The sequence below is a fragment of the Cyprinodon tularosa genome, unplaced genomic scaffold (genome assembly GCF_016077235.1).
Source record: "Cyprinodon tularosa strain WSP-4 unplaced genomic scaffold, ASM1607723v1 ctg323, whole genome shotgun sequence".
NCBI lineage: Eukaryota > Metazoa > Chordata > Actinopteri > Cyprinodontiformes > Cyprinodontidae > Cyprinodon > Cyprinodon tularosa.
The window spans coordinates 616,983-637,177 of NW_024039034.1; the positions used below are offsets into that span (position 1 = coordinate 616,983).

General features: G+C 38.3%; 1 protein-coding gene across 1 annotated transcript in view; it reads left to right on the forward strand.

Annotated features, from left to right (window-relative positions):
• stum (stum, mechanosensory transduction mediator homolog) overlaps positions 1-20,195 on the forward strand; it is a 29,788-nt gene that overhangs the window by 6,743 nt on the left and 2,850 nt on the right. Inside the window, exons 2-3 of the mRNA XM_038293233.1 lie at positions 16,353-16,535; positions 19,586-19,594. Coding sequence (XP_038149161.1) covers positions 16,353-16,535; positions 19,586-19,594 — 192 coding nt within the window. The remainder of the gene's footprint in view (positions 1-16,352; positions 16,536-19,585; positions 19,595-20,195) is intronic.

Genomic DNA, 20,195 nt, shown 5'->3' on the forward strand with positions numbered 1-20,195 from the left:
TTCATTGAATAGCTGTGGCTTGTTGCCATGACAACAATGACTAAATATCTTGCGCACGTGTGTACGTGTATGTGTGTTGGTGTTGCATGGCTGTTTTGGCTGTAATTGACTTTGACTGAGAACAGCGTCTCGTTCTATTCAAGCCGTAACCAAAATAAAATAAAATTGAAAAGTGTGATTGAATTTGGACGTTAACAGCTGACAGATGTGTCCTCCTGTAGGCAGTTATTCACAGGTGCAACAAATCAGCTCCAATTTATGAAGCAGCACCTGCAAAGGCTGAATATTGTTTATGTGGTAAAAATAGCTTTTGAATTCAAGGTCATGGAAACATACAACAAACATTGTTCAGATGCATCTAAAGCTTACAGCTTAGAGTAGATTAATCAATTGTGTTGTGAAAATAGAAATGAGTCAAGCTTTTAATCATACTGTAGCAGGACATTTGGGGGTGCAGTCCTACAGTTAAAACCAGATATTCACTCTTTATAAAAAGAAACAAACTTTCCACAATCATCTGATTACTGCTCTAGACATTACTGTGAGACAGGTTTTTGGCGTTTTGCTCCAATATCAAGCATTGCCCACAATTTTTTGTTTTGTTTTTTCTGTTTTCACACAAGATGATGCTACCACGGCTATAAGTCTCAGATGGTATGATGTGTTTTATTTTTTTAAGTTTCTCCTCTAAATTTAACATTTAATAATTTAACATATTTTTTTGGTACAGGCCTTGTTGGTACAGGACAAGACTAATTTTACTTTAAAAAGATCACACAGCTTCAGCCAACATTTTAGAAGATATTTTCCTTTTTATTCAAAGAATGAAATACAAATTTGAAAATAGAAAGCATTATCTTTAAGACAGAACTATTCCCTTTCATTAATACTGTAATGGTTGCACTTAGAGGTGTCACACCTTCATAGGTTTAGCCAAAAAAAGTAAATGTAACTCTTGTGGGAGTCTAAAAAGCCCTTGGTTTCTTTGTATGAACGTTTACGGACCTACAGCAGCAGTGGGTAGAGCATCTGAAACATGTAACTCTGGAGAGAGTACCATCCGTGTCCAGAGAACGAGGTTGATTCCTGCTGGTCAGCTGACAAGACACAGCCGTTGCCACACAGAGAGTTCCAGACGCTGAAGCCTTGAATGACACAGAACTGACAGGAGATCAGATCTGAACAGAAAAAGGAAGGCAGGATAATCCAGATGGTGAAGTCAAGAGACAGATCCAGGTTCAATCCACAATAGAATCCAACAGAATCCAAAGACATGTTAGGCAAACAGATCAGATCAGGGGTAGACAGGCTCAAAGGTCCGAATACAGAAACGGGTCAGGATCAGGCAATTAGGACACTATTAGTAATGCTAGGAAAAACTCTCACCAATGGTTCAAGAATACTCTGGCACTGATGACTGGGAGCAGGCAGTTTAAATAGAAGCTGGCACAGGTGGATCAGATTAGCAGTGATGATAAAACCAGGCAGAATTAGACAGGTGAATGAAATGAGCAATTAAGACAGCCATCAGCGCCAAGATCATGCCGCAGAGTACCGGTATGTGACTGATGTTAAGGCATTGAAGAAGAAAAAAGAAAAAACTTGTAATCCTATTTTCACCTCTTTACAAGTGTAACAACAAAGTTAGGCCTATTATTGCTTCTAGTATTATAGATTTTTATTTTATTTTATATTTATTATTGTTTATATTATAACTATATTTTATTTCTGCTATCTATGTGTTTATTTATTTAGTCATTTATATATAGATCCCCATTAGTTCACTTTAAATCATATGTAGATTTATTTTTACTCAGCGCTTGTTTTTTTCTTTACAGCTGTGGACTTTGGTGGGCTGCTTTTGGGGTTTGGTGAGGTTCATACCACCGTTTCCCTTTGGTAGCATCTCCATGCTTTATTTTTAGTTGACTACTCCCTATTCTATGTGCATTTTCACTTAGAAATAGACAGACATGCACACAGTATAAATACTGCAGAAAATAAGCAGTTCTGAATTAGAATAAATAATCTAATTTCATATTTGTTTTGACATTTCATTTAATGATACTCGGAATCTCATTTCCTTGTGTTCCTCTTCTCTTTATTCCTTTTCTCTCTGCCTTATCTTTGTCTCTTTATAACCTTCCTGGCCTGTTGTCTTTGTTTTATGGTTTTAATTCAATAAAGTCAAATTTATAACTAAAGGTCCCATCCTTTCTCCGGAGCTGTTCTGCTCCAGCATTGTATGGCAAAAAAAAAAAAAAAACTCATCATATTTTTGCCCTAAACTGCCAGAAAGGAAAAAAAAAAGACTACCACATAAGAAAGAGGCTGCTGTTGCAACCATAATTCTTTTTAAACATGTTTATTCCTTATTGTCAGCTCAGCTCACACTGTCCAGAAAATGATTGTATTACTACTACTTTCTTGAAAATGTAATAATAATAATCAGCATTCTTTGCAAATTGAGTCAACATTTTTATTCAACTAATGACAGGAGAAAGAAAGGGAAATTAGATAAACTGATTATTTTCAGAAACATATTACTACCAAATATCAGATCTGTTTCTGTCTTTCATTATTGCAGTTTTTGCAGCAGAGGGTTGCATTATCAATTTAATTCTTATTCAGCTGCTTCTTCTTTGCTGTAGAAATCAGGAGCAGGGGACAAAACTGAACACAGTTATAAGCACCATTTTCAACAGATTAATAACCGACAACAGACCCACCAGAGACTCTCCTTTTGGTAAGAATTAACAATTGCTTTATGAGCTCATAATTACGGGCTTTTTTCTTTTGGTTGTTTATTGAATCACGAGGCTTCAACTGGCAAGTATTCATAGGTGTTCTCCCTGAATATTTGTTTTGAAAGGGTATACTTTCAGTCTGTCAGGTGCTGCACTACATAGCGAAATGCTGTTCAACAGGAACCCATATGGGCGTATCAATCAGTTCACATCAGCTTATTGAGGAGGAAAAGGGAGGTTTTTAATACTTTACTGTTCTTGGCTAACTAGAATGAAGTAGTTAAGAAATCACAATCCATACATCTACTTATTGTAAGTTAATAGGGACGTCTGATCATTTTATTTAAACATACTCTGGCTGTGTGATTGGATGTGGCAGGAAGAGTTAAATTCTCCCATCAGCCCTGAACCAAAGCAATGGCCTCTTTGTTGTGAGTGTAAAGGGCTGGTTATCCTCCCACAGCAGTGTTGCAGTGAGCTTGTAATATTGAACTGTGGTCTGCGCTATGTTATTCCACACCACAATGCAAAAGGGACAATCATGAACTAGCTGTGGGTCTAGATAGGGCTGAGGTGGTGAGGAAGTGGGGGCAAGTCTGTCCGACAACGGAGCGACGTGAGGGTGAAAAAAAGCGGGGATCCAGGTGGAAAAAGGTTTCCAGCGTTCTCGCGCACCTCGCTCTTTTAGCTGGTCCAACTTCACGAGTCGTTTTCAACAATGGCGATCATACAAACAAAACAAGCCGGTTAGGTACCACTCAGGAAATATGGCTAGTGTAGAGTGGATGTAGATTTGACCAATCAGAGGCCTCCTGTCTGCGGCACTGTCTGCGGTCACCTACAATTTGGGAGAGGTGCACCAGAGTGTCTGCAGCAGGGGCGGATGTACAATCGCATTCACTGCGACACACCTGCAGACGACCTGGTTGCTGAGTATAAATCAGCCTTTAATGCTCCTTGTCTAGTCACAGCTTTGACAAAAAACAAGGAAATAAAGGAAATATTTAAAGGCAGTTATTATAACAAAAAGGTCTGGAGGTCAGGACTTAGCTGTCTCCTGCTAACTCCTCTGCTGGCCAGCCTCCATCTCAAACCAACCGTCAGCCGTTGGCTGTGGTCAAATCCCGACGGCTGTGTCCTCTGAAAGCCAGATTCATCAGCAGATTATGTAGTACCGCTGCTGTGTTACTGGACTGTGTCCAAACGTCCACCCTAACCCTTCAATCACTATACAGAGAAGGGACTATATAGTGGAGTTTAGAGTCAACTCAGTTAAGACCAGACAGATGATCACTACTTTTTGCTCCGTGTGGGTCACGTGACTCTGGCTCCCCGCACAACGTCGCCGCCATCTTTTTTCTCTCTCACCCCCAGAGCAAATCCCATGATGCTTTGCGAGGAGAAGTATTGCAAAAGATTCTGGGATATATCTGTTCATCTAGTGACCATGGCCACTTCCCAATATGCACTGCTCCCATTCACAAGAACACAAGACTGAGAATGGACAAATCCCCCGATGTTGTTCTCTATTCGACATCTTTACATTGACACATCAGAGCAGACTTCTGCGTTCTCCTGATTGACAGCTGTTCCAGCATGCACCACAGTAGCAGCAGCTTCCATGAGGGCTCTCACAGAGCTCAGAGTATTAAGTTAAAAGTTTGGTTTTCTGTTATTCTACAAAAGTACATTTTTGCATAATTCGAAAATATTTTAAGCTTCACTCTATGGCCCATTTACTGATTTATAGTGCAATTATAAAACAACACAGATGTTGAAAGAACAATGCCAACCAGCAGAGCTCCGAGGCTAACGTTAGCCCAGACTTCGGTTGCCACAGTCTTCTCAACATCAGTATTTTTTTAAGTAATGATTTATTATTATCTAGAGACTATTAATAACAGGAGGTGAAATTGAGGTCCAGCCTAGCGGCGCGTGTGGTGATGTCACCAGTACATTTCTGTTCCAATTGATCCAGATTTAATGTACGTGCTCCCGCTCTCCCCGAGTCCATACTTTGATTTGTTCTTGTCAAGAAGGTACTTGGGGAGAACACGCGTCCATACTCCTGTTCTTCTAAACTGAAAAACTGCTCATGGCTGCACACTACTTTTCAAAGTGCATTGTGGGAAATTTTGGGTCCACTATTTTTTTATCCACTAGACATTCAGACAGTATATAGTGCTCTATGTATCTATATAAGGCTCTTACACTTCCTGTATAGGGTGGACGTTTCAGACACAGCACCGCTTTATCCTTTGTAGCCTTGGGTATCCCATGATTCCTTGCCAGTCCAAGCAAGCTGGCTGTTCCCTGCTCAGAGAAAAAAGGAAATGGCGACGAACAGTGGTAAATATGGTAAATGCAGTGTAATTTAATACAAGTAGGCAATAAGTTTTATCTTATATTAATGATTAAATGGTTAGTGAGTCAGATTTGTTGAGGGTAATTTTTGGTTTATTTAAAGGTTTTATTCGTACCTGTGTAAAATGGATCCAATATGTGGGCAGTGTGGTGTATATAAATCTGATATCTGTGGTGACGATACTGCTGCTGGAACTCTTTAACAATGTAATCAGCACACAGAACAGTAGTAAGAAGTTCGGCATCAATTCTGGGCTTGTTTTGTCAGTCAGTTGTCACGGTTGTTTGGCGACAGAGCTTAGTTGAGTTGAGTTTATCTGAGGCTGAGTGAGGGGTGGGGTCAACCGGAAAAAGCTGGACCTGCTTGAATCTATAGGGGAACTCTTCCAGCCTCCTTATTTTCACAGCCTTCAAAGGACCCAGTCCAGGTAGGCAGGGTCTTTTGGAGGATGCAGGCGTCAAAATGGACCTCTGAGAGATGACTGCCTCCTTCAGCAACTCCTTCCTACTATCTTTATTAAAATCAACAATATAACAGAATGGTTCCTAACTTCTAGCCCTTATTAAACATTACCCTGTTTTAGAGTACATGGACTTGAAATAAAGATATAATTCCAGGAATAATCATTCATTTAAAGTGAAATCATGTGAGATGCAGCAGTTACATTTCCCTACTCCTATGTATGAGACTCATGTCATGTGATGATGGAGAAATCGCATTAGTATACCGAATCATGTTGACATAGTTTGTGTGTAGATTTTAGATAGGTGGTGCTTCTTAGGCTCTTAAATTATACTTTTTTGTAAATACAGAACCATGAGGCTAACAGATTTTCAAAAAAAACAAACTTATTTTGACATAACTGAAGAACTTGAGTAGTTGCATTGAAACTCTTAATGTTACTGTAAATCAGTGCTTTGAGCTTTTCTTAAGCTTTAAGATTTGGTTAACTTGTACGACACAGGTTACAACACAAGAAAGACCATCTTTTTTGGCTGTACAATGTTAAACAATCTCCCCACCGGAAAAAAAAAAAAAGTCCATGTCTTTGTCTTTCTTTCTCTTCTGCAAGTCGTCTTCTCTTTTTGTCCTTGACACTCTCACACTCTGTCATTAGCCTCCCACACTAGCAGTGGGTGCCTTATAGAGCTCTCTGTGTAATTATAGTAATAAGTCTGGCTAATATCTAGGCACACATATTCAAACTCTCACATTGTCCCACATGCTACATACAAAAGAGCCAAGAGCTGTTCACAAGCTCAGAGTTGTTTAAAGAGAGCCCTTTGAATATAAAGTGGAAGATTTAAAGAATCTGGTATCAATAGTAAGGATTTATTCCACTTCAAATCCAGCTGCGGCAGATATCATGCAAGATAAAATATTTTCATAATCTCTGGCTTTAATTTTGGCACTTTGATTATACTTTTAACAGCTCCCGGCTTCAGTTTCTAATGAAAACCCCTAAATCTGAATTCTGAAGACAATCTGAGCCCACGATTGCATGATGTTAATTAACAACTCTAGCTTTTTCAAGTGTTTCATTCAAGCAGCATCAGCTTTAGAAAACTTTCCTTTCTTTCACCTGAATATGCAGGTATGTGTTTTTGCAATACAGCAAATCTGGGTGAACCAAACTAGTAGCCATTGACACTAAGTGGCAGCTTGGTTGTTTTACAGACAGTGGAAGGTTTGTTCTTTGTTGAGGAGGCGGTTGTGAAGCTGCAGGAGGTGGAGGACAAGTCATCGACTGTTGTTAGGGAGGCAAATTGGAGCTGCTTTCTTGAGTTTGGACGAGGTTAACAATTTTTATCCAGTTTGCCTCTCTCAGTATGGAAGATTTTTTGTAAGAAAAGGAGCCATTCTTTTATCTATTGGAATTTCTTCTAAAGGTGAAGAATCAATTGAAATAGGACGCATAGTTTTATGATAGCATAAAGAAAGCAGAATAATTTGAGATAAAAATTCCGTACTACTATCCTGATAATAAAATATTGTAGAAAACTTGCTTAGTTATAAATATAAACATCAAATATCTGGCTGAATTTAGGATGGATCCTTTCACATGAACAATACAGCTTCTGTGTTGATTTGAATAACAAAACTTAATGTAATGACTCAGAACAGAGGGACCCAGTATTCAGGCAAGACAGATCAGAACTGGGGCAGGCAGGCTTAAAGGTCCGAATATAGAGATGGGTCAGGATCAGGCAATCAGAACATTATAAGTAAGGCAGGAAAACTCTCATACCAAAAGCTCAAGAATAATCTGGCAATGACGACTGGGAGCAAGTACCTTAAACAGACGCAGCAGCAGGTGGATCAGATGAGCAGTGATGAAAAAAACCGGACAGAATTAGACAGGTGAATGAAACGGGCAATTAAGTCAGTCATCAGCCCCCACTTATTTTGGTAGCGAGAGGTTTTCAAACTGAAGTAACAGGCTGCATCTGTTGGTCAAAAGCTGTGCAGCAGCAAAGGCTCTCATTCAGGATTTTCAGATGAAAATAATATGCTGTTATACACTTAAAGAAAGTACAAGAGGGTATTTCTATTTGGATGTTATCAAACAAGTTAAGTCATTACATATTTTTTTAACTATATGTGCGATTTTAAAAACCTCTCTTTATAATGTGCACCATAATTTAAAACATTCCTAACTTTAACCCAATTATCCAATATTATTCCTACCTAATTAGATGTTTTTAAAGTTCTGCTGAAAAACATGGGTGCAGACAGCATCTACTGGACTTTATGAGTGCTGGGATAATTACATGTTAAATCACTCTATGCACTGTAGAGGTAAATCAGAGCTGGGACTGTCCCTCAGATAAGAAGGAGCATTTGCAAAGGCAAACAAAGGGAACCTCAGATGAGAAGGACACTCATTTAATTTCTTCATTTTGCTTTAGTTCTTATGCCCAACGGCTAATATCATAAAAAAGAGTTTAAAATGATTTCTTTCTCGTTTTATTGATTTGTAATAGCCATTGCATATAAATGATTGATACTTTAGATAATTTCATCTAAAGGTCTCAAAGTCTAAGAGAATGAAAATTTGTTAGAATTTTAGATGTACTGCTGCTCTGATTTTCTAGTGTTTCAGTATCTGACCTTTGCCTCTAATCAGATACAAACATGCTGATTTATTACTTGGAAAGTAAGTTTACATATTTCTCTCAATATTTTTGGCAACATGAAATTAGGGAGAAGTTAATCAAAAGTGCAGCTTCCCTGTTGTGATTCAGTGCTCCTTCTATGGTGTTTTAGGCCTCAACATGAAGCTATTTTTGGTTTTAATCTTTTGACCATGATCATATCTCTTAATAATCTGTATGCTTCCTTTAAGTTTATTGACTCAGTGTATTATATTATAAAAGGGTAATAAGTAAGAAATCTATGAATTCATGCATCTACAAAAGAAAAAAACTATCACTACTTCTTAGCCTAGTGGATATATAACACATGATAAACACATAACTGGGTACAAGCCGATAACACAGGTGTTATCGGTACCTGACAAAGTGAGCAGAGCTTGGAAACCAGTCAGGAAAACTGAAAGCAGCCAGACCGCATAAATCCTGTTCTGCATGCCAAGGCTCAGATGGAAGTGATGTGTAACCATATAGCTCGTCAGTCATGTCTGAAAGTGGGCGGCTCCATCGACAGCCAGAGCATCTGTTAGTGGGCGAGGCCTGAACGACCTGAATATTTAACCATCGGATCGAATCTGAGCAATCTCAGTTTGTTATTGCTGCTCTTTTATCTGACAACCTTTAAAGAGAGTGGAAAGATTCAATTAGAGGTGACGTCAAATGTCAAAGAGGCTTTCACTTTCACTCTTTATGTAATGATATTGGGGATCCCAAGGACTAGGTGTATTCAGATTTCTTAGCCATCATCTGTTGCACCTGGTTACATAACAGCCCTCTTCATCTGTATTAAACTGAACTCAGAGACAAAACCAGGAAATTGTCAAACTAACTGAATCATGATATGTTTTTATCATTTCCTTTCCTTCCTCCTAATAAGTGCGATACAGTTTGTAGCCAGAGACAAGAGCTTTTTTCTTTCAGGTGTTTGAAAGTGATAAGAACTGAAGCGAGCATAGAGCAAAGGACCAAAGGTGTGATGCGCATGACATCCGTCAGTATTTCTGGTGTGGCTGTCGCAAAAAAAAAAAAACAGGTCAGATCCACAAAAAGAAACCAAAAAAGCTTACAGAAACAATGGCTAGACATCAAATTGACCATCTGAACTGAGATAGTGATATGACCCAAAAGTACTATGGGCTTTTTTAAGTAAATATTGTTTGACTTTGTCAAATACAACTCACATAAGGGCAATAATCCCCTTTACTTTACATGGTGAAAAATTAATCAATTAAATCCTATTCAGCTTGCTCATATAGAGCCAGTCCCCAGTACATGTAATCTCAAGACACTTTAGAGAGACAATACAGTCAGATTGGTTAAAGGTTTCTGTTAAGTAAAACCAGTAAATTCAATTGAGTCATTAAGACAGACAAGCCCCAAGCTAATTCTCTTGTCAGAGCACATACAGTTAGTCAAAAATAAAAGAAGCAGGACTACACTGAAAAAAGGCAAAGCTCCAACATCTATAAACAGAGATGTCGATGGCAGCAGCGGATATTTTCCTCAAGGATAGAGACACAGTCAAACAGGAACAGACCAGATGAAGCTGCTATGAAAAGAAAATGCAGAAAGAGCATAAAATTATGGAACAAAAAATACTGCAGAATGGGTGACTAGAGAAAGAATGAAACACAATGATGAAAACTGGTTCCTATGTCCTCCAGCAGCCTAATCATATAGCAGCAAAAATATAGAAAAATAGCTCTGGATAACTGACTATTGTGGATGAGATAAGAAGAAGAAACGTCTGTCTGGACTGAATTCTCAGGGCGGCATTGGGTCATTCACTTCTTCCTTCTACTTCTTTACTCACCCAGCAACTAGGCAAACGTCACTCTGTTTCTGATACTAACTTTAATTATGTCTTTAGTTTATCTGACTTTTTTTTCTTAATGTATCTCATATGATCAGCATGTGGTAAATTTGCATAGGGAACAATAAGGAACAAGAGGCTACTTTGTTCTTTAATGTTTTAGATCAATGAGCTTACAAAGAAGAGTAGACTGCAAACATAGTTCTTCTGATAAACATCCCCTAATAAATCTCAAGAGTTATATAATTAACTTAGAAGGAGCAGTACTTTAGCAGAAAGTACCACTTTTACATGATTAAGTGCTATTATATTAGTAAACCAATATAAATTATGGATTTATTAGGCCATTGTATTTATACATCCTGTTTTATCAAGCTGTATTTTTGTGTGAAAGGTTTGCTTTTAAAATCGTAACATTCAGAAAAATCTTGGTGTCCCCACATGTGGTGGCTAATTCTGCTACAAATGGAAAATTTTAAATAGCCACAAACTGGCATTTCTCCAGATGAAAACTGATCCACACAAAAAAACCTTCTTGTAGAGATAACAACTTTTTTAATAAATGTCTTCAAACATTGTTTTTAAAATAAAAAATATGTTTTTCTTCTTGAAGATTTTGAAGCTCTAGTTTCCTTGTAATTGCAGTGGCAAACTGACATAATAAAACCACATTTGCATGCTCAGATAATGCATACAAGAAACAGAGAACATATTTTATTCTAATTTAATAATATTATCACCAAATATCAACAGTTTCTTAAGATTGTGCTATCCAAATCTACCTGCTGATAAATATTTAGTTCCAGCACACTGGAAGCTGTCAGTTAAATAGGAAACAGTGAGCAGATCCACTCATGTTTCATTAAATTCACTACATTTATCCTTTTTTACACAATACAGATTCAGTAAACATTATGTCCATTTTTTGCTTTGTTATGCCATGCACCCGTCAAAAGCAGTAAAAGTCATCACAACACACTGGCAGGTTTTTAGCTGCTTGATGGATGAATTTTCTGCAAACACCTTTAGATTTATTCTTATTTTATTCTCTTTGCCTCACTAAAATATTTAAGATCAAAATTATTTTGATACCGGGAAAAAGATAATCAAGGTAAACTGAGAAGTTATTTTTTAAACGACCCAAAAAAGAACCTGGCTTTATGTAAGCAAAGTAAGAATGATCTTATTATATGATCTCTAATGGCTGTTTTTGTGTTTTTAATTAACTGGCTGCAGGCAATAATTTTAACAATAATAATAAATATTTTTTTTGTCTTTGGAAGCTGGGACATGTCACAGTAGAAACATGTGCTAGGGAGGTGTGCCAAGCTCCTAAACTAGATAAAATCTGCTCAGACTAGATAAAAAGACACCTGCCTCCAGCTGTCCTCCATACATATTGGGTTATTTCTCATACCTGCTTTTAGCAGGAGACAGGGCAGATTTGATCCGAGTGCCCATGATGGATGTCATTGAAAGAGCTTTGAAGGGAAAAAGACTCATCTTGATAATCTAAGGATGTCTGTATTTTTTTCACAGGAATTTCTCCCATGCATGAGTGTAAATAAAAGTGCACTGCTTAAAAAAAATAAAGGGACCACGTAAACAACACAATATAACTTTAATCCAATCTAACTTCTCTGAAATCAAACTGTCCACTTAGGAAGCAATGCTGATTGCCAATCAATTCCACATGTTGTGGAAATAGAATAGACAACAGGTGGAAATTATTGGCAATTAGAAAGACACACTCAATAAAGGAATAATTTTGCAGACCATTTCTTAGTACCCATGCTTTCTGACTGATGTTTTGGTCAATTTTCAATGTTGCTGATGCTTTCACACTCATGGTAGCATGAGATAAGACTCTACAACCTAGTGATGTCCAAATGAATCCTAACAAAGCAATGAAGCCATCCAACCCAACGCTTTGCCTAAAGGTGATGCTTCATTCATTGCTCACTATTGAGCAGCACAGACACTATGACAGCTCTCATATTTTAAAAATCAGAAAAGAGTAATGAGTGCAATATTTTCAAAATAAAAAAAGAATAAGACTAAAAATGTTTTAGATACAATTATCATTACTTTTAAGTTATTAAAATTATTTATACTAAAAATAATCCTTCAAATATGTTGACTTTCTGTGGCAATTATTTTACTAGATGTCATTAACTGATTTTTGCAAAGAACATGGATTGTATGCTGTCTATCCATTACTTGTTTCCCAGAAAAGCTGAATTATTTTTATACTGTTAGCTGGCCACAAAAGCATTCGGTTTGTTCCTCCTGTGTGAGGCTGTGTCATTGCTGATCAAACAACAAAATTTCAAATTTCTAGTGGATGAGTATTTGGGTGTTAGTTATTTTATCAAAAAATAGGACTTTTTTTTACAGTGCCTGATTTAAAGAGGTTTCTTCATTTGCTAATTTAGACAGTTTAGGCAATAAATTATTAAATTAAGTCAATTTCATTGAGATAGATAAATAGGGTCAAATAATTTTAAGAAGAAATCACGTGGTTTTCCGGAAGAAGACAAAAGCATCAAAAGAAGGCTTCATTAGACACGCCCTTTTTACTCAGCACACCCTGATTAAAAACTGCTAGATCCACATCCACAGATAGGGGTTGTGCTCACAGCCCAGCTCTGTGGAGGATGCTTGGCATTTGCCAGAGAACACCAGGATTGGAAAATTTACCACTGGCACCCTGTGCTCTTCAAAGGTGATGGCAGGTCAAGGCTGAGCACATGTGGCAGAATCTGGAGATACAATAAAGAGCAATCTGCTGTCTGCAAAATCCTTCAGCATGACTGGTTTGGCAGTGAGTCAGTATTGGTGTGTGGTTGCATTTCATTGGAGGGCTGCAAAGCCCTCTGTGCTCACCAGAGGTAGCGTGACTGCCATTAGGGTAGCGAGATGAGATCCTCAGACCCCTTGTAAGCCCATATGCTGGTGCAGTTGGCCCTGGGTTCCTCCAAATGCAGAGCAATGCTAGACCTTGAAGGCATATAAGCTATGGACTGGCCCGCCCGTTCCTCAGACCTGAATCCAATTGGGCACATCTGGGACATCATGTCTGGATCCATCAACATCACGTTTCACCAGACTGTTCAGGAGTAAGAGGATACTTTAGTGCAGGTCTGGGAGGAGATCCCTCGGGAGACCATCCACCTCATCAGGAGCATACCCAGGTGCTGTAGGGAGGTCATATTGGAACGTGGAGGCAACACAATACTGAGGCTCATTTTCACCTGGTTTAAGGACATTACATCAAATTTAAATCAGCTTCCAGAGTTTCTCCACTTTAATTTTGTGTTTCTCCAAATCTAGGCCTCCATTGGTTAATAAATTTGATCTCTTGTTTTTGTGTGATTTTGTTGTCAGCACATTCAAGTTTGTAGAGAACAAAGTGTTCAAGGAGAATATTTCATTTGTGGCGATCTAGGATGTGTTATATAGTATTCCCTTTATTTATTTTTTTAGCAGTGTACATTGGTAAAATTATTTTCCTACCACTGAGTATGTATATTGGAAAACCAGTGTTTAGTCATCTGATAAATGGTGTTTATAGTGAAACACAAACCTAGAACCTCTGACCACAGTGCCGATACAACCTAAGATCCATTTATGAGCATAAACGGATGAATAAACCCAAGAGGGCGAAACATAACAGAGGTTGATCACTGGTGAGACAAAAGAAGGTACCACAGGAGATAAAGTTATCATCAATTAATTTCATATCAGTAGCAATAGTCATGCCTTTATATACAGAGCATTCTATTCCGGACCATGTGTTGTCATGGAAACAAGGGGATACATAATGTGATTTGTGTGCACAGATCCTATGACACACATTTATAAGAAGTGTTTATGGTTACAACAAATGTGGAGCCAAGATTTTTCTGTCTTCCCTGTGGAGCAGGATGAAGAATGAAGGTTTATTCAGGCAGATGACGATCCCTTACAGCAGCTCATGTATCAATAGCAGGTCAACATCTCTGTGGGCTTATGGAAGCATCCTAAAATCACAATTAAAAGCAAATGCATATATACTACCTGTATTAAGCTGTTCATGTTGTTTCTTGAGCTACAATCACTCTATATCTTTAACATGACAGATACAGCTTTATCTGCAAGATAATTAGTTGTTCGGACATTGTTCTTGATTAGAGCACAAAGGGTCTTGCAAAAGTGTGCAACCATCTTTGACCTTTCATCATCTGTCCTGAAACAACCACAGAAAGCAGTGGCATGTTCTGTATTTAGCCTTTCTGTCAATCCTGTCTGGAATCAGCGACATGATCGTCTCCATCATTTTTATTTAGCCAGATACTGATTTTTTAGCACATTGCTTTTTCATTTTAAAGTTTTTCAGGAAAGCAATTCAATTTAGACTTTAATTGGGGAAATAAGTACGGGCGTGTGTTAAAGTAAAGTATTTTATCCTGGATAGTTCTTGTCCATCTTTAGTCATCATCCTCTCAATAGGGATAATGAGGCTATGTTGTGTGGAGGTAATTTTCTTCCATTTGTAAGCACATGTTCATATGCACCTAAAAAAATTTGATTTTGGTCCATAAATAATCTCTATAGTAGGTAACCTAGTAACCTGAATGTGTAACGAATCTTTGAGGCTGGTGTTGAGATTTAGTAATATAGACCTTAATCAACAGTAATATGATTTTGCCCTGGATTTTATTCTTTTTTTAACGGAACTTAGTTTTTTATTTCCATTTCCTTCTTCCCCTTCTTCCCCAGTCAGGTCGCGGGGGTAGCAGCTTCAGTAGGGTGGCCCAGACGCCCCTCTCCCCAGCCATTTTGGCCAGCTCCTCTGGGGGAATCCCAAGGTGCTCAAAGGCCAGATGACAAACATAGACTCTCCAGTGTGTCTCCCCCTGGGCCTCCTCCAGGTGAGAAGTGCCTGGAACACCTCACCAGGGAGACGTCCAGGAGGCATCCTAACCAGATGCCCGAGCCATCTCAACTGGCTCCTCTCGATGTGGAGGAGCAGCGGCTCTACTCTGAGTCCTCCCCGGATGACTGAGCTCCTCACCCTATCTCTAAGGGAGAGCTCAGACACACTACGGAGAAAACTCATTTCAACCGCTTGTATCCGGGATCTCATTCTTTCGGTCATGACTCAAAGCTCATGACCATAGATGAGGGTAGGAACGTAGATCGACCGGTAAATCGAGAGCTTTGCTTTTTGGCTCAGCTCTTTCTTCCCCACAACAGACCGGTAAAGGGCAAGCTTCACAGCAGATGCCGCCGCCGCCTATCTCCCGCTCCGTCTTCCCCTCATTTGTGAACAAGACCCCAAGATACTTAAACTCCTCCACTAGGGACAGTATATCCTCCCCAACCTGGAGAAGGCACTCTACCCTTTTGGTCCCAGATTTGGAGGCACTGATCCTCATTCCGCTTCACACTCGGGTGCGAACCACTCCAGAGAGAGCTGTAGATAATACCCCGATGAAGCCAATAGAACTCTATCATCTGCGAATAACAGAGACACAATCCTAAGGCCACCAAAACATACCCACTCAACACCTTTATTTATTTCCATTTCTGTTAATTAATTGCAATGAAATCACAATAAAATAATTGCTATTGTAACTTGGCAAAATGTAAATAAAGTTGAAGCGGAATAAGTACTTTTGTGAGGTTTGTTGTTGTAAGCATGGGTTGTAAAGCGGTACAAAGGAGGTAGTGTGTGTGTTTGAATAAATGTGTGTTTGTCTGATTGCTCTGAGTCAGAGGAGACAGGGGACTGTGGGATTTCCGGGAAATTTTATGAACTTCATAAAGTCAAAAATTTGTGTCAGGAAGATGAATGCCAACACCTTAGATTAGCTGTACTAATTTTTAGAAATAAAAAACTAATTATATTTCCACGACTTATTGCTTTTTATTCATTTAGTAATAGGATGTAATTATGCAGGATGAGGAAGGAGAAGACTTCCTATCTGTTATCCTGCAACTCAAGGCCCTTCTGTAAGTTTTATTTTAGAATATCTTGTGAAATGTTTTCTTTAGAGTTCTCTGGTCTATTGCCCAGACCAGACAGTTGTTTGGTATAACTCACCAGAAATGAACCAGAGTGGAGAACTTCTTTAAAAGCCTTCAATCATGTCAGTCCACAAATATCACAAAGACAAATACACAGAAGGGATAAGTGCTGCTGTTTGATGACTTTGCAGTGATTATTAACTTCATGTTTTTGATAAGTTGTGCGGCTCAAGATTTTCTCTCTATCTCTATTTATGTTGCAGGAACTCTGGTCTCGGCGTTCACTGTGCTGTGTGGAGCGCGCAGCGAGCTGATCTCAGAGCGAGGCATGTGCTGTGTGTTCTGGCTCAATGTGGCAGCCGCCCTCATCCAGATCCTGACAGCCGTTATAATGGTTGGATGGATCATGAGCATCTTCTGGGGAATGGACATGGTCATCCTGGCGAGTCAGTAACTGCATTTATCTTCCCTCTGCTCTTTCTTCTGTTTCCTTTTAGATGATTTTGAGTCACTTTTTACCCTTTTATTTTACTGTCACTGTGTAATGACACATAGTTATTTAAATTTAAAGCCTTAAAAGCTTGAATAAATCAGCTCTAGTCTGCTATAATTTCTAAAGTGATATAAAAAGAGAAAATATTTAAGATTAAAGGTTGAAGATACATTTACATCTATGTCTGTTTTAATGGTTTAGTGATCGAACGAAAATCAATCTGCATAATGGTTCTTACATCGGGATAGGGGTCATATATAATACATAATTATTTCACAGGAGTTATTTAAGGTGTAAATACTGGTGCTCTGTTTCCTTGACAAATGTCCAATTTTAGTAAAAAAACAAAACAAAATAAAAACAAGTTCGAGTAGAACCTGTACCTTACATATAATATTGGCATTTTTTTAAGGAGTGAGCTAAATTAGTGATATTTGGGTATAACCTTTACCACTAGATGGCAGCAAATTATTTCCAATATAATCCATGTATGTGTAGAACAGGCATCCCCTAGCATTAACAAGAAACACTTAAAGCTACAGTGTGTAATAATTACAGGGATATACAGTCAGAAATGTAATATATTATACATAACTATGTTATTTATCATCATCTACGAGCTCAGCCTCTTAACCTTAATATTTGCGTTACCTTAGAATTCGTTATTTATAATTACATAGGAGCGGGTCTCGCAGCCATGGAGGCAGACATCTTTGCGCTACGGCAGCGCAGAGCCAACAAACATCGTGGAAGACATTTTGTCCCGTGACGCTCGCCGTACTGTTGGGGGGGAGAAGCGATGGGGGGGAGATGTTCATGTTGCTGAGGTCTGCAGTCTGGACGTTAGATGTCGCTGAAAATTACACACTTAAGCTTTAACTAAGAAGTGAATTTTAGACAATAAAATTTTTTTTTCATCCATAAATTACTTACCTGAGTCAGAAAGTTGAGAGTAACGTTGAAATGTCAAAAAGGCTAGAAAGCTGGACACAGCTTTGTTGAAATAGGAAAAAAATAAATCAGCTATATTGAGATTAAACTGTAACCTTTCAATCCAAACCAGGCTTTTGCAAAAACACCTATGTGGCTAGGAAAGCAGTTTTTTGCCTTATTTTTCTTCGAGCATAAAATCATCCTGTTTAGTCAGACTCAAGTGGTGCACTGATGCACATTAAACCTGCTCGGAAAAGGCAGATCACTTTCAGCGTTATTTTGACTTCATTTTATTGTGCCATTCAACAGACTTTGTTCTACATTTAATTTTATTCTTGAAAGAAAATGTTAAGTTTTTTTTTTATATTAACTTCATCCTGTAAAGGAGAAAAAAAAATCCCCCAAAACATTTTTTTCTCTCTCCCTCTAGATATCCTAACTATCTACCCATAATGCATCTGGTAACAAGTTATTTCTCTTAGTATTACCATTTCTCTCCTAGAAGGAGTTTTGTACAATAATATTGCTACAGAAATTTTAAGAATTTTAATTTATGTCATCGTAATTCTAGTTTAAACTTTTCTACTTGGTGTATTTTCTTTCTATTTTATTTTGGTGTATTAGCTGGAACAAATCCTACGCAGACATAAGGGTTTCAAACTGTTAATGCTCAAAAAGTCTTAATGTTTATGCTTCTAGGAACAAGTATTTGACATTATGCAACGTGTTGGTAAATCCTTTCAGTTAGTCAGCAAAATAAAAATACCCTTACCTGCAGGATCTGCCCCTTTTCCTTTGACAAATGTTGGATTTTGAGTTATAGGTGTATTGGTCATGAGCATTTAATGAAAAAATAATTGGAAAGGGTTTTGTACAATGTCAGTATAATTGATATGTCACAATTACATTGTATGATTAGAATAAAATAATACCAGTGCACTTGCTACCTCTAGTTTACCCAATTGTGTTTAACATGTTTATTTATGAATATTTGCACTGGAAGATGTGCTAATTTAACATCTTTCTCTGTCAGAAAGTCAGCTGTTCTTCTCCAAGAATGATTTCAGAACAAGCTCCAACACACAGAAAGAGTCCCTATCTCCTCAGTGAGGCTAGGAAGCCTTTGAATTAGTACACAGCTGCATCCTTTGTGAGCATGCATGGATGTGCAGATGTGAGGTGGTTGCTGCGTGCGTGCGATCAAAGTGCATCAGCTCCAACAAGCCTGTAAGACATATTGTGTGTTTGTGATTGCAGTGCAGGGATTGTTGGTGTCTGTTTGGAAAGAGCAGCTCTGTCTACACTGATGTGTGTGTTTTTTTTTTTTTTACAAGACTTCCAACAGTGTTTCAGACCCCTAAGGCTGCTCTCAACCACTGCTGCTAAAATCTGTGCTTCGGTTAGCTGCTGCAGAGCTGTATGTTCATATTGAACTCTCTGGTTGGTGAGGCTTTTCATGCCGCTTTTTTGGTTGGAGTATTATGTGTCAGATCATTATTGCAATGCAATTCTTTGCAGCTTTGGGAGTTTATGCTCCTTTTCAGTTCCCCTCTTATTTTTTCTTATTGCTTCCAGGAATTTAATCAGAGCCATGGGACTCTTATCAGTCTTTCCTTCCCCTTGATTGGTCTGCAGATCTCTTTTCACATTCTCTCTCCATATATAATGATATAGGAGTCATCTTGCCTCACTGATCCTTGTTTATCTTTATCTAATGATTATTTTCTATTTGGTCTCTCGTTCCTTCTCCTATAATATTCCTCCCACTCTCTGGCCTCACACCCTGTCCCCCTCTGCATCCCTTTCTCTTTACTCCTATCGCCTTCCCCACTTTAAGTCTCCCTGTTTTCGTTGGATCATTGATCCAGTAACCTAGAGTTATGTTCCTGTAAATGCTTTTAATAGATGATGTAATGTAATGATGATGTAATGTATTTGGTTTACAAAAGATGAGGTCAGATTATTTTGAAACACCCCCCCAACGTTGTTTTTGATATATGAATGCAGAAATTATTTATGACTAACTTTGTCTTTGTCTCTTTTCTCTCTCCTCGCATTCCTTCATGGAAGTTTCTGAAGGTAGGTTTGACTTTTTCTTAACCAATTCTATAACATGTCCTCTGGTACACGCAATGACTCAAATTTGGCTAGGTGGCTAGCTTCTTAAAGGTATAGTGGAGGATTTTCATACATTTTTGAAACTACCCGCCCTCTCCATGCACATGCACAACCCTGTAAAAGCTCCCGAGAGGGAATGCCTATTAAACGTGTGCACCAGCCCGTTTCTCCTCAAGGATGTGCGGAGACGCAATGATAAGACAGTTGCTCTGATGGATCTTATCTCACCCATATTTATATATAAAAAGTTTCCAAACAAATAAGACTACTGGTGCATTAAAAAAATCATGACATGCTTGTATGTGTGCGTGAGCTGCAGTGGAAATTGTGACAAGTTTTCAGGGTAAGTAAGGATCTCTGTATAACTACTAACGATGCAAATTACAAAATCAATAAACTTTTCTTCCCTGGAAACTTACAATATAGAGGTAGATAGCTTTTACTACCATAATGTGAAACGGATTTCTTCAAATAGAATGCAAAACTTTACCTGTTGTGTAGAAACTTTGCAACCGAAGCATCAGCAGGAAGCCTGACCTGTGCTTTCAGTGTACGCCATCAC